The 16,013-nt window shown below is 42.4% G+C and overlaps 1 protein-coding gene across 1 annotated transcript in view; it reads left to right on the top strand.

Annotated features, from left to right (window-relative positions):
- Positions 1 to 16,013, top strand: part of LOC141139619 (glutathione hydrolase-like YwrD proenzyme) — a 114,371-nt gene that overhangs the window by 71,428 nt on the left and 26,930 nt on the right. The window contains 2 exon segments of the mRNA XM_073625923.1: positions 6,793 to 6,880; positions 7,013 to 7,184. Of these exon segments, the coding sequence (XP_073482024.1) occupies positions 6,793 to 6,880; positions 7,013 to 7,184 (260 nt within the window).

Below are 16,013 nucleotides of genomic sequence, written 5' to 3'. Positions count from 1 at the left end.
CCCTTGTAACGTGGATCAAGGAGGGTTGCCAGCCAGTAACGATCCTCCCCCTTGATACCTTGAATACGAAGATCCTTCCGCAGGCTTTGCAGGATCAGGGAGGCCATGCAGCGTAGGTTTGCTGAGGCATTCGGTCCGGAGTCCTCTGGGTCACTAAGGATGACATGATCCGCAGCCGCCACCTCCCAGCCACGTACAAGTCCATGGGTTTCTTGGGACTGTAAATGATCCCTTAAAGACTGCTTCTGATGCTGAGTGCCAGGCTCCACCTCCATACTGACACAATCCTCCTCCTCCTCGTCCTCTTCATGTGTGATCGGCGGGCACGCAGGAACACTGTCTGGATAAAGGGGGCCTTGAGAGCTAAGGAAGTCCTCCTCTTCCTTCCTCTGTTCTGCCTCAAGTGCCCTGTCCATTATTCCACGCAGCGTGTGCTCCAACATGTGGACAAGGGGGACAGTGTCACTGATGCATGCACTGTCACTGCTCACCATCCTTGTGGCCTCCTCAAATGGTGACAGGACAGTGCATGCATCCCTGATCATGGCCCACTGGCGTGGGGAAAAAAAAAGCTCCCCTGTCTCTGTCCTGGTGCTATAGTCGCACAGGTCCTCATTGATGGCCCTCTGCTGCGTGTGCAGCTGCTGCAGCATGGCCAACGTTGAGTTCCACCTGGTGGGCATGTCACAGATTAGGCGGTTCTTGGGCAGGTTAAATTCCTTTTGGAGGTCTGCCAGCCGAGCACTGGCATTATATGACCGACAGAAATGCACACAGACGTTCCTGGCCTGCCTCAGGACACCCTGTAAGCCCTGGTACCTGCCCAAGAACCGCTGCACCACCAAGTTAAGGATGTGAGCCAAACCGGGTCAGTTGTCCCTGTCGGAGGGCAGAGAGGAGGTTGGTGCCATTGTCGCAAACCACCATTCCTGCCTTAAGTTGGCGTGGCATCAACCACCTCTGAACCTGCCCCTGCAGAGCTGACAGAATCTCTGCCCCAGTGTGGCTCCTGTCCCCCAAGCACACCAGCTCAAGCACCTCATGGCATCTTTTGGCCTGCGTACATGCGTAGCCCCTTGAACGCCTACGGAGCACCACTGGTTCCAAGGACAAAGCACAGGAAGAGGCCATGGAGGAAGAGGAGGAGGAGGGGGTGGAGGAGAGAGGTGTCAGAATCACCAGTAGTGGCATTTTGGAGGCGTGGTGGCGGAACAACCTCCAACACTAGTGCACCTTGTCCTGCATCCTTCCCAGCTGCCAGCAGAGTCAACCAATGCACCGTGAAACTTAGGTAACGTCCCTTTCCATGCCTGCTGGACCATGAGTCAGCGGTAAGGTGCCGGATTCGCCTTCCGTGAGAAAAAGTGGCGTTTGGGAACCTGCCACTGAGGAACCACACATTCCACAAACTCACGGATGGGGGCAGAGTTTACCAACTGAAAAGGTAGCAGTTGAAGAGCTAGCAATTTTGCCAAGCTAGCATTCAACCGCTGGGCATGTGGATGGCTGGGAGCGAACTTCTTTCGGCGGTGCAGCAGCTGGGGCAGGGAAATTTGCCTGGTACAATCTGACGTCGGTGTACCGATAGATTGCCCGCAAGTACTTGGCTGTGACACACCTAATTCTACACCTTCGTTCCTGTCAGGTCTCGGAGAGGACTGAAGGTATAGTGGGGTTGGAGATCCCAGCTTATGAGGAGCAAGGAGAGGTCCTCTTTGTTCTTTTGGTGTGGGTCTTTTAGGTACGCTTGCCAATGAACTGCATGGCAGGTCAACATATGTCTGGTCAAGCATGTGGTGCCCAAGCGGGAGATGTTTTGGCCACGTGAGATGCGCTTGAGACATATGTTGCAAATAGCAGCAAAGAACTTTTGGAATAAGGCACAGACAGCAGCGCCCTGCACATGCGGAGCTCTGCGGTGTGATGCAGTCAATGTGCTGCCCTTAGGCTGGCCCCTGGAGGGCATCCTGCCTCGGTGATGTGCCTCCTCCTCCTCCTCTTCTCTCCTATCAGGCACCCACGTGGAGTCCGTGACCTCATCATCCCCTCCCTCCTCATCACTGGAGCAAACCTGGCAGTATGCTGCAGCAGGGGGAACATGACTGCCAGATTGCTGTCCTTCATGGGCACCCCCTCTGTCTGGGCTCATGTTACTGCCTTCCTCTAGCTGAGTACCATCATCGGAGCCTTCAAAAGGCTGGGTATCCTCCGGGAGCATGTACCCAACACTGTGTGGTCAAACAGTTTGGGGGACTCCTCAGGAGGACATGGTGGAGCTAGTGAAGGAGTGACTGATGCCATTGAGCTGAGGGAAGAGGCCGCATTGGCAGCTGCTTTGCCAGACATAGTACCCTGAACCTGGGTGAGAGAGGATGAGGAGGATGAGGATGGCTTGGTCATCCACTCGACCAAGTCTTCCGCATGTTGCGGCTCAACACTGCCAGTTGCCGAAAAAAAGCCAAGTGTGTCCCACTGCCACGTGCTGATGAAGATGCACTGTCTCCACGACCAGCACTGTTGCCTCTAGACACAGAGCCTGCTTGCCCTCTTATTGCCTTTTGACTGTCTGCCTCTCCTTGTTGGCCTTCCAGACATACTATTGGCCTGCAGTGAGATGTAGCTGCACAAAACTGAGGTGTGTGTGTGTGTGTGTGTGTGTGTGTGTGAGAAAAAATATATATATATATATATATATATATATATATATATATATATATATATATATATATATATATATATATATATATATATATATATATATATATATATACACACACACCGATTTATACTGCAGCTAGCAGACTCAACTGCCTGCCTGTAGTATTATTAGTATGAGAACACCTGCACTTGTCTTCAGGTAGCTATACTGTAGGTGCAACTGTGCAGGGTACACAGTACAGTAACTGGAAATACGTCAAGAGCCCACACAAGCACCTGGCTTCAGGTAGCTATACTTTAGGTACAACTGTGCAGGGTACACAGTACAGTAACTGGAAATTAGTCAAGAGCCTGCCTGTGCTATTAATAGGATCACAAGAAGCACACAAGCACCTGGCTACAGGTAGCTATACTGTAAGTGCAACTGTGCAGGGTACACAGTACAGTTACTGGAAATACTGTAAAAATGCCTGACTGTCAGTATATTAGGAAGAGAAGAACAGGATCCAGCTAAACTGAATACAGTGTGTGTGTGTGTGTGTGTGTGTGTGTGTATATAATATACACGCGCACACACACAACACCTGGGATGCATATATATACACAATACACTATAAGTGCAGCTAACTGACTCGACCTGCCTACTCTGTCTAGCTTAAATCAAATGACACTGTCTGTCTATCTCTCTCTCAACACCGGAGCACACTACACAGGGCCGCCATGCAGGCGGCCTTATATAGTGTGGGGCGTGTACTAAACCCCCTGAGCCATAATTGGCAAAAGCCACCCTGACTTTGGCCTATTACGGCTCTCTGTACAGACAGCGCTGTGATTGGCCAAGCATGCGGGTCATAGTGCATGCTTGGCCAATCATCAGCCAGCAATGCACTGCAATGCCACAGTGAATTATGGGCCGTGACGCGCCACTCGAATTTGGCGCAAACGGCCCATAACGTTTGCAATTCGGCGAACGACCGAACACACGATGTTCCAGTCGAACACGAAGCTAATCCCTAATCCTAAGGAACAATAAAGGCCTGGCAAACATTGTGGGTTATGGACCAAAAATGGTGGCGCATAGATCTAGGAATCTGGGGGATATCCTCATCCACTCTGAGTTCGTTAGACAGCAGGATCCTACCTGGCTGTCTGAGTACCCACGGTGTAAGGGGATGGTCCCCTGTACAAGATGCCAAATATGTCCCTTTGTTGACAGGACCGATGTTTTTTGGACACGATGGGACTAAAGGAGTATGAAATCAGGGACCTGATTAACTGTTCCACCACCAAAGTGGTGTACATGATCACCTGTCCCTGCCCCAAAATATACACATCGGCAAAACTAAGAGCCCTTAAGGTCAGGATAGGGGAACACCTTAGGGACATAAAGAAAGAAAAGGAGAAAAAAGAAGAGACCGGTGGCCAAACATTTTGTCCAGTATCATCAGGGCAGAACTGATGGACTTAGGGTAAATGGTATCTATACCCTGAAGTTACCAGCAAGGAGGGCGGACTTCAATCGCATTCTATTGAAGAAGGAAAAGTGGTGGATATACACTTTGAAGTCCCTCGTACGATTGGGTAGGAATACTGAACTTAATTTGCAGCCATTCTAATGCCGCGTACACACGGTCGGACTTTTCGTCTACAAAAGTCCGACGGACGCCGACGGACTAAAGCTGGCTGACAATCCGATCGTGTGTGGGCTTCCCCAGACTTTTAGCGGACTTTCAGCGGACTTTTCCAGCTGCAAATCTGACGGACTTTAGATTTGAAACATGCTTCAAATCTTTACGTCATAACTACGCTGGACCCAGAAATCCGCTCGTCTGTGTGCTAGTCCGACGGCCAAAAACCCACGCTAGGGCAGCTATTGGCTACTGGCTATCAACTTCCTTATTTTAGTCCGGTGTACGTCATCACGTACGAATCCGTCGGATTTTTGTGTGATCGTATGTAGGCAAGTCCATTCGTAAGAAAGTCTGCCGCAAGTCTGCCAAAAGTCTGCCGAAAGTCTGTCGGACTTTTGTAGCCGAAAAGTCCGACCGTGTGTACGCGGCATTAGACCAATGAAACCTGGCCATTATGGATTCTGGTATGGCCTTCTCTTTTCCTTTTCCTCTCTCTTTCTATACAATTTCCTCCCTATTATATGCTCTTTGCTATGTTTAATTCATATTTTTTCTCCCTTATCTCTCCCCCCCCCCCCTTTTTTTTTCTCTTTTTTTTTTTTTTCTCTCCCCTCCCCCTTTTTCGTCTCCCCTTTTATGTGTTGATAAAAAAAATCTTTGTTTCATCTTGCATACTCTATATTTTATTGGGTGAGATGGTAAAGGTGAAGGCTGTTTGCTTGTATGCTCTGAACTGCCCCCAGATATGAAAACATAGATCGAATAACAGGTACATAGGGTGTGTTATCCAAGCATTTTTTTCTAGCTTGTCCCTGCCAGCTTACTTATGAGATAATAAAGGCAAGGAGGGGTGGCTACACCTCCATGCAATAAGAGGGAGAGGTGTATGCATGCCTGTCCCACGTCCAGTTGAAGCTACGTGACATGATGTTGCGAAACGCGTCACCGTAATTACGGCCAGGAGACGCCATCTCGGTGATCCCCCGATCTCAATGGGGAATGGAGAGCTCTAAGCGAAATATCTAGCCCCTACACATGGATCTATATACGGACCTGCTGCTTGTTCATTGATACCGCTGCAGTGTGGCCAGAGATCCGTCAACACAGTGCACGGTACACATGACAACGTCCAGAGTTTGATCCCCTTTGGTGGACAAGGATTTGATGGAACTGCTCTGCTATTTGAAAGCATAAGAAATCCTGGCCGATATCGCTGCATGGTGAAAGAGTGGTAATGTTTCCAAAACCTTTACACACCTAGGCGGTTGTCCTATTAGAGTCTACATCGTAATATATGATCTGCATGATCTAGGGACTGACTATGATCCCCGGAGCAACCCGGTGTGATGGGTACAGGGCGTATGATAGCTACACCTCAATGATGTTGAAAGGAAATTTTAGTACCTGCACAACTCACTTTATTTTGAATAAGGTCATGTTTATTTGGCAGCTGTCATTAAGCATTTGCATGATTGCTTACTGCTCTATACCGGAAACTAAGCCTAGAGACCTTTGAACTTTATTTCAGCTGCATTACTAGAATTTCCATGGATACTTTTTGATGGAGTTTTTCTTGCATGCGCATGCAACCACATATGCCGCACTCATTTCAGTTAACCTAAAAGGAATCTACTGTTAATAAAATCTTAAGACCTTGTTTTACATCTGGTACCCATCAGATAGGCAACATCCCTGGGCTTGGCAGAAAATTAATTGACAGCATCACCCTAGTAGTTCTCCTTGTGCCACGCATGCATGGATTCCCTGAGTGTATATATTCATGATATAACTAGTTATTCTCTTATTGGCATTTTGGCCCTAAGGGTTTCCATGCATCCGTGGTTGTATAGGCACCTGGACCGGTCTGTGTTAATTTTGTGAGTGTATTGTTGTTGTCTGTGTATCTGTTTGCACGGTGCATCATATGCTTTCTTGCATCTGGTGTGCCATCTGTTTGATGTCTAACTAAATCGGCTTTATCTAGCTTTTTATTGCTGAGAGATTATCTCTCATTGTTGTAGTTTTGATACCCAATAAATTATGTATTGATTTTTTTTTTATATACTTATTCTCCCTTCATTTGCCCACTATAGCCATAGTAGCTGTCTTTTTCTGGGGGGCACACTCTCTTGTGACTCCCCCTAGAATATATTTTCCAATAGGCTAATTCTTTAAGCCTCCAGATCTAGTTTCACTTAGCCTAAGTGGAATGTGGACAAGGTGGCACACCCACTGGAAGTACCCCAGAATGGAAAATGTTTTCTATATTTCTATTTCTATTTCTATATATATATATATATATATTTTTTTTTTATTTATTTCATGCAATAGTGATTAATTGGGCTAAGCCATATGAAAAAGATAAAGGTTAGGCTTCCATTTATTCCACATAGCGTAGCTAAACCATGTGCTCTTAGCTCAATGTATTTAATATTTTGTGTAACTGTCAGATACACTGTTGCTCTGATTTGGGGGGAAAAAATAAACTATTTTGTTTCCATAGGGAATAAAAGTTTGGGAAATCCCACCCAACAGCCAAGGAATCGCTGTTATAATGGCTTTAAATATATTAGAAAACTTCCCCATCAAAGGTAAAAAAGTAGTTTATAAACTAAGTGAACAAAATTGTGATTGCTGTTTTAATAATTTGAAGAGCTGCATCATTTTCTCTTTTGTTTGTGACATTATGTCTAATTTTGAGTTGCATCTTTACCTAATTGCAGAGATGGCTCATAACAGTGCTGACTACCTCCATATAACCTGTGAAGCCTTTAAATTAAGTGTCTCCGACAGTCAGTGGTACTGTGCTGACCCTGCAGTTTTTCCAGTTCCAACTGAAGACCTCATTAATAAAGTATATGCTGCAAGACAAACCAACCGTATTAATTTGCAAAGGTAAGCTTTGTATATAACAGAGCTAATAATACATACAAAAAGAAACACTCTGGAAGCAAAAAATAAGTGAGTTAAGTGGCAATTCTGTTTTACATGAAAAAATGGACTTGGACTAGTTGGGCTTCATCTGCTAAAACAACTATTTGCAGTTTTACAGTAAATGAATGGGTCTATATTAGCCTATATCTGTATTGCCCCAAGGACACGAAAGGATGATTTGTATGGCCCTGTCCCATTTTTCTTAGTTAATAAATAAAACCCCTTGGCTTTTTGTGTCCTAATGGAAGGGTGCCTTGATTGGGCCTGTAGCTGACACATGTATTTGCAAATGTGTGCAGACTAAACCTCTGTTCTTAATGCATATTGTCGGTTGGTCGCAGGCTGGTTGGTAAGTTTGAGTTTGGAAATCTTTGTATTTGTTTGACAAGTCCTCCTATATGCCTGTAAGGGGTGGGTTCTTCTCAGCTGTGGCAACGGCCCACCAGGGCACAGACAAGCCCTCTTTATCCCTGAGCTGTTTTTCAAGTAGGAAGGAATATTAAAAAAAACTGTGATGCTGTTTATCTTCAGCATTGCTGGACAGGATGTAAAGAGCTCAACCCATCAGATGCTACACCTGTTAATGCCAACGCTCTCTGATCAAAACTAAGGAAGAGGTTCAGGTTCGCTGCTCCCATGGGTTCATGGTGAATCTCCGGGGTTTTCAAAGTTCATGGATCATGAACTTCTGGCTGAAAGCTTGCCACCAGCAATGAGAAACAACCTGCGTATATAATTTGTCCCTGGTTAGCTGTGTTGCAAAAATCTAAAGGAATGGACAACCCAGTCCCCTTTCTATAAATGTATAGGTTCACTGTAGCCATATTGTCTGTGTTGAAGCTGTTACAGACATCTTTAGTTCTTTGTATTATTGTTTGTTTATTATTTCACCATATGATCCCCATAGCTGCGCTTGGCTTCCCATGCCTTTTTTGTTTGACAATAGCTTATTAGCCTTGCAAATCACCAGAACAGAAAAACAAGGTTCGCTCACCTCCCCCATAGACCTCAATAGTGTTCGCCCTCAAGGTTTGCAAACTTTGATCAAGATTTGCAAAACTGTTCAGGAATTAAATGCAGGCAGATTTTTTTGTTCATCTCTAATTAGAACTCAAAAATTCTTCTCCTTATTTATAAAAACTGGACTGTATACCAATGGCTTGAAAAAGGACACACACACACATCAAGTGTGCATTATTTTATTTTGGTAATAACTTACTGCAGTTTTTATGTAGTAGTCATAGCTTTTTATGCTTTCATGTTTACATTTACCTTATGTCTTGTAGCCCATTCTCCATAAAAACTAACTGGTTACGTTGAGGTTCCGGTAGTAAAAACTCCAAATTTAGAGTTACTGTATTTTTTACCCACCTGTTATTTTTAAAGCAGACCTTCAGTCATTTTGTGATCTTTCCATCTATTTAATACTCTGCCCTTGTTTTTTAACTTTTGGATAGTAAAATATGTTTTTTTCTGCCAGAAAATACCTTCTACAGCCCACATTCTGTTTCTTGTCTGGTCACTGGCCTAGGCTTATGACATCATGCACAGCTCTCTTTCTCTTGTGAGAGTTTGTCAGGAAGGGAGGCGGGAATGAGTCCTAAGAGGGCCAATAAGAGCTGCAGAGCTGGAGTTGTGCCTCTGTGTAAATCCAAGAAGTGAACAGGCAGCAGCTTCAGCTGCCCACAGTTAAAATGGATGCAGCCAGACTTAGTGGAGCGAGATTTCTGCAGCATATTTGGCAAGTACAGAATCACAGTATATATAAAATATGCAAAGTGGTTGGAGGGAAGCTTCCGAATGGCAAAGATGTTTTTATTGCAAATTATGTGAGCAGACTGCAGTTCCTCTTTAAGTATGGGTTAGGTTTTAAAGGAAAACTCCAGGAATGTGATTAGTTTAAACAGGTACTCATGGAAATCATTAGGTCATCTGGCCCTCCTCTCCACCCTCAGCCAATCAGAAAATGCCCTGTAATTATTTAAAAAAAAATAAAAGGCTTTCCCAGAGTGGCTTGAGTGTGGGAACGAGCAACGCTCTGTTTAGTGCATTGCGTGAGCACCTGCTGGAAGAGGACCCTATTTACTGTATGTATGATAAGCTAAACCTGTGAATTAGAGCTTCTGTATTGGCCACATGGAGGTGACATCTGGCTAATACATTTTAAGCCAAGCTGGCCCAAAGTAAATGTTTAATCTCATTCATGGAGTTCTTTCAATTTGGGGGCATAGGACAAAGTAGAATCGTTTTTGATAAGGGAGGCCAATAGATATGGAGTACAAAAATAAAAAAAATCAAGATGATCAATTTGACCATCTGTGCTGAAACCTTTCGACCTGCCACAAATATTCTCCCCAGTGTGGCTAATATTTTTCTGTTATACAAACAATTGGTTCTGTTTCCTATTTTTAAAGAAAGTTTTGAATTCTGAGGATGCTATAAATACAAGGTGAATGATTGATTGTAATTCATATTTCAAGAGAATGGCATTTGAGTGCTTATGGGTCACTGAGAATGTCCAATATATTATGCAGGAATTTTATATAAAGAAATTTCTGATGCTTGCAAATCCTTAGCTTTCCTGATTGTATGTGAGCCATAAATTCCATTATTACAAATAAAGTATATCAACCTTATTGTAAGATATATTGTTGGTATAACTTCTGCTCTCAGAGCTGTAAAGATTTATAGGTGGTGGATGACTTCATGACCACAGCAGGGTCCCCTGTGATACTGGTACCAGTGTGTGTATGTGTACTCTAGATAAAAATGTTTACTTAACTTAACTGACAGGGCTACACCATGGAAATTACATGGTCATAAAAAAGACTTTGGAACCTTTGTACTTCATTGACTGACAGAAATCCTCTTTTGCGTTCATCCAAAATATGACACAGCAGTGCCACCTATGAAATCAACATTCAAATAATGAATATATCTGGAGATCATGTGGATCACGTACAACACACCATCGCTGTAACAGTTTTAAATCTGACACGCAGACTATATATATATATATATATATATATATATATATATATATATATATATATATATATATATATATATATATATATATATATATATATATATATATATATATATATAGTGTTGTTTTTTTGGATACAAGAAGATAATATAATATTTTAGATTTACATATTAACCACTTCAGCCCCGGAAGAATTTACTCCCTTCCGGACCAGAGCACTTTTTTTGATTCGGCACTGTGTCATTTTAACTGACAATTGCGCGGTCGTGCGCCGTTGTACCCAAACAAAATTGAAGCCCTCCACCCCCCCACCCACAAATGGAGCTTTCTTTTGGTGGTATTTGATCGCCTCTGCAGTTTTTATTTTTTGCAATATAAACAAAAAAAGCGACAATTTTCCTCAGTTTAGGCCGATATGTATTCTACATATTTTTGGTAAAAAAAAAATTAAAAAATTGCAATAAGTGTATATTGATTTGCACAAAAGTTATAGCGTCTACAAAATAGGGGATAGATTTTATAGCATTTTTATTTTTTTATTTTTTTACTAGTAATGGCGGCAATCTGTGATTTATTTATTTATTTTTGTGTGACTGCGACATGGCGGACACATCGGATAATTTTAACACATTTTTGGAACCATTGGCTTTAATACAGCGATCACTGTGATTAAAAATGCATTGACTACTGTAAAAATGTACTGACAGTGAAGGGGTTAACACTAGGCGGTGGAGGTGTTAACTGTGTTCCCTGGGAGGGGACTAACTAGAGGAAGTGACGGATAGTGGTTCCTAGCTAATGGGAACACACTATCTGTCAATCCTGTTAGAACAGGGAAGTGTGTGTTTACACACACACTCGTCCCTGTTCTGTGTCTCCAGCTCACGATTGCTCGTTGCGACCATCGGCCACAAGCATAGGCACCCCCGCTGTGCAGCGGGCGCGCGCCTGCTATCCGGACCCTGCAAGCCAACTTATAGTTGTGTGGTTTCGCGCAGGGGAGCCAACCTGCCACAGTAAAACTGTAGCGGCTGGTCCGGAAGCGGTTAAAGTGTATGTATAGCCAAAACTTCCCGGTGAGGAAATTTCTTTGTTTCCTTCCCAGAAATGCAAAGGAAGTTAGAGGAAATTTACCAAATTGAGGGGACAACTGTCCATGGAACAGGGTTCCTCATTGAAAGAGTTCCCCTTACCTCTTATTCTGGGGGCAACTCTAAAATTTTGGATTTTCTCTCCCTTTCTTTCTCAGCGACAATTGCCACCGTGACAAATAGAGGAGTAAATAATCCCAATGGGACACAGACTGAAATTAAAAAAAAAAAAAAAAAAACACTTGACAGAGGGTTTAACCTCCACTCCATACAAAAAAAAAAAAAATGCACTTTAACACTTGCCGACCAGCCGTCGTCACGGCTGCGCGAATCGCCGTAGGTCGACCACTGTAAGAGTGATAGGGGGCATGTGCCTTCAGAGGCGTGGCCACAATGTCTGCTGGACACCCGTGATCGCTCCACAGAGGGCCAGAACGGGGATCTGTGTGCATGTAAACAAACAGATCCCCGTTCTGTTCTAACAGGGGAGTAAAGAGAGATCTACTGTTCCTAGTGATCAGGAACAGTGCTCGCTCTCCTTCCCTAGTCGGCACACTCCCCCCACACAGTTAAACACCTCCCTAGGGAACACTTAACCCCTTGATCACTCCCTTGTGTTAACCCCTTCCCTGCCAGTGACATACAGTAATCAGTGGCTATTTTTAGCTCTGATGGCTGTATAAATGTCACTGGTCCCAAAAAAGTGTCAAAAGTGTCCGATCTGTCTGCCGCAATGTCGCTGTCCAGCTTAAAAAAAAAAAAAAAAAAAAAAAAAAAACTGCTGATTGCTGCCATTACTAGTAAAAAATAAATGATAAAAATGCCATAAATCTATCCCCTATTTTGTAGACACTATAACTTTTGCGCAAACCAATCAATATATGCTTATTGTGCCTTTTTTTTATTTATTTTTTTTATTTGTTATAGCAAAAGTAAAAATATTATATATATTTTTTTTTTTATAGGGCAAAAATAAAAAATACAGAGGTGATCAAATGCCACCAAAAGAAAGCTCTATTTGTGGGTAAAAAAAGGACATAAATTTCGTTTGGGTACAATGTCCCATGACCGTGCAATTATCAGTTAAAGAGACTCAGTGCCATATAGCAAAAAATGGCCTGGTCATTAAGGGGGCAAATCCTTCTGGTCCTCAAGTGGTTAAACACCCATATTTTTCCAGTCCTAAATTGTCCTTGGACTGTAAAACAGTTGAGTAATCTACTTCTGATAACTCCTGCAGTCAGTTTTTGAAAATTAAACAAAGATTCTAATTGCTTATTGCTATGGACAATAGGAACTTTTCTTGTTTATCACGTTTTATATTCAGTCTTAGGCCTCATACACACTGAACATTTTTGGATGTTTTTACAGCAGCTGTGTTTGGCTTCAGACGTTTTTTCTACAGTCATTAAACTTTCCATCATGTTATCCTAAGTGTCCTTGCACACATAGGCTGTTATCAGCAGTTTTTGGCTTAAAAAAACCCCCAAAACTAGTGGGTTCTGAGAGGAGTTTTTCAGCTGTAAAAACGCTCTAATGTCAAACGCTGCTAAACGCTAAAAAAGATGGCTCACCAGTGGTTTTTGATGTTTTTGATCCATTGAAGGAAAAAAAAAAACCCCTAAAAAAACGCTAACGTGGAAAAACTTTGAAAAACTTACTGCAAAGCTACTGACGTTTTTTATAATGTTATTTTAACGTCCAGTGTGCATGAGGCAAAAGTTTACTTTTTATTTTAAAAAGCACCAGAAACAGTACTTGCATTGAATGAAGTGTCACTTGTGCTGGAGGCTGCTCTGCTCTTACGGCTTTTATGACTTTTTCCCTCTGTGTTCACCTGGTGATCTGGCCAGTAACACACATCCTGTATTACAGTGCCTCCACTCTGGCTGAAGGAGCAACAGACACCCTTGGACAGCAACGTTGTCAGTCTGTGGGGAGGGCAGTGTTAGATGCACTAGCAGATTAGTAGATACATTAACACATTGAAGCCAAACTCCAGCTAATACTTTATTAGCAGTTGTAGTAAGTTTTTTTTTTCCTTTTTGGGATAAAGGTTTTACATAAATAAAAACTGATTATTGTAATCACTCTTGTCAGTGTTAAATGGGTTGTCTAAACGAGTGGTCTCCATGCTGGGGCCTGTGAGCCAGATGTGCTTGCCTTCTACGTTGCACTATTCTCACTGATATGAGGCACTATTGCTCCTGACACCAACCATGAGGCCCCAATCCTTCCACTGACACCAACAGTGGGGTAACATTCCTCCAACTGACACCAATGGTGGGGTACAGTTTCTTTCACTGGCACCAATGGTGCACTATTCCTCCCTCTCATACAATGCTATTCCTCCCACTAACACCAGTGATAGAGCAGTATTCTGGGTCGGACTTTAAAGGCATACGAAACAAATAGCAAGGTGTAGAAAAATAACAATGTTTATTATGAAATTACAATATATGAATAGAGCATTCAAAAGTTAAAAATCATGTATATAATACAGAGTATACAGTGAGCCCTTGTGTATCAGCACGTTTCACCGTTAGGCTTCTTCAGGACACAATCAAGGTATTCAGAGATGGCAAAGGAGAGAACAAATCTCACTGTCTAGAATAGAACATATTCATTTTAAAAACAAATTCAGGCAACCATGACATACATGACATACATGACATACATATTACAATTAAACGTTTGTCTGTTTAGAAGGAAAATATTCTTGCAATTGATACCAATGATGAGATGTTGTTCTTGCCCCCCCCCCCCTCCCCCATTAATACCAATGCTGAGGCACTATTCTTCCCACCAATACCCATAATGGGGTACTCTGCTTCCTACTGATACCAATAATTGGATACTGTTCCTCCTCCTACTGACCACAGGCACTCTGTAATTTTTGTTTCCACTGACTATCAAGCATGTGACATTGTTTACTCCTATTTATTGCAGGGGCATATTCTACTCTTACTGGCCACTGTCGGACCTCCTTTTAAGTCTGAAGGACTGTAAAAGTTTAGGCCAAGGGTTCCAATTAAAAAAAATAAAGGGCCAGTTTAAACTACTACTATCTGCAGGGCAGCTTGAAAACCAACAGACTTACAAGATGGAAAATATATAATAAATGTTTGTTATATTGCATACATATTATAAATTATAAATGTTTACACGTGCAGTTAGTTTTGGTCTAAAATGAAATTTGGATGAGGTGGTTTTTTTTGTTATTTGGAAATTCGGATGTATCCAAATTTCTGAATTACAATAGTAACAAATTTAAATAAATTCGAAACAAAATTCGAATAGTTTTCTAATTCAAATCGAATTTGAATTTCCAAAGAGAATAAAATGGACTAGACTATAATAGCATAGACAAGAAAGTAATAGAATAGAAAATAAAAGAATTTACTCAAATAGAATTGAGTAAAATGGAACAAAATAGAAAAGAATAAAATATAATCATCTTCTGAATTTCAAATTTCAAATAGAATACATTTGAATACAATAGAAATACAATAGAAAAGATTAGAGTAGAAAAAAAAGAATAGACTAGACTAAAATAGAAAATTATTACTTCTTCCAAAATTCTAATAGAATAAATGTTTAAATTCAAATTAAAATAGAAAATAAATTAATAGAATAGAAAGCATAACAATTCTTTTGAATTGCGAATAGACTAAATTTGAATTCAAATACAATAGAAAAGAATGGAAAAGAAGAAAATAGAGCAGAAAATGAAAGAATAGAATAGAAAAAAAATAGAATAGAAAGACTATAACCATCTTCCAAAATTTGAATTTCAAATAGAATAAATTCAATTTATAATGAAATTTGTTTGGAATTTGGAAGATTCCATTTTGAAAAAACGAAACAAATTCTGAAAATGAATTAAACAAATGTTGTTATGTAAATACCGAAACAAACCAAATGTTTGTTCTGCACGTCTTCAAATGTTTGCTTTAAAGCAGTGGTTCTCAACCTTTCTAGTGCCGTGACCCCTGGATAAAATTTCCCAAGTTGTGGGGACCCCTACCAGTAAAATTACCGTATTTATCGGCGTATAACACACACTTTTTTCCCCTTAAAATCAGGGGAAAATCGTGGGTGCGTGTTATACGCCGATCCCCGCTATTTTTGTGATCTATCGAAGCGATCGCCGCAGACATTCACATAGCGTGTATTTTTAAATATGGCGCCGCGGAGTTCGGAGGGACTCGGCAGCGCTCGTTCTGCTGACCAAGCGCCGCCGAGAACACAGTGACTGGGCGGAGCCGAGATACACATAGCCGAGGGTTCCCGGCTCTTCTCAGCGCCGTTCACAGTCCCGCCCAGTCCCGCCATTGGACCTGTTATGTCCATCATAGGGACTGGGCGAGACTGTGAACGGCGCCGAGAACAGCCGAGAACCCTCGGCTATGTGTATTCTCGGCTCCGCCCAGTCACTGTGTTCTCGGCGGCGCTCGTTTAGCTGAACGAGCGTCGCCGAGTCCCTCCGAACTCCGCTGCGCCATATTTAAAAATACACACTAAACTTGTGTATGTCGGCGGCACTGGAGACAAGGCTGCACTGACCACTGGGGACAAGGCTGCACTGACAAGGCTGCACTGGGGCAAAGCTGCACTGACAAGGCTGCACTGGGGCAAAGCTGCACTGACAAGGCTGCACTGGGGCAAAGCTGCACTGACAAGGCTGCACTGGGGCAAAGCTGCACTGAC

This window comes from Aquarana catesbeiana, linkage group LG04, assembly GCF_042186555.1.
Source record: "Aquarana catesbeiana isolate 2022-GZ linkage group LG04, ASM4218655v1, whole genome shotgun sequence".
Taxonomy (NCBI): domain Eukaryota; kingdom Metazoa; phylum Chordata; class Amphibia; order Anura; family Ranidae; genus Aquarana; species Aquarana catesbeiana.
The sequence above is the reverse complement of the archived record's forward strand: the minus strand, read 5'-3'. Positions and strand labels throughout refer to the sequence as shown.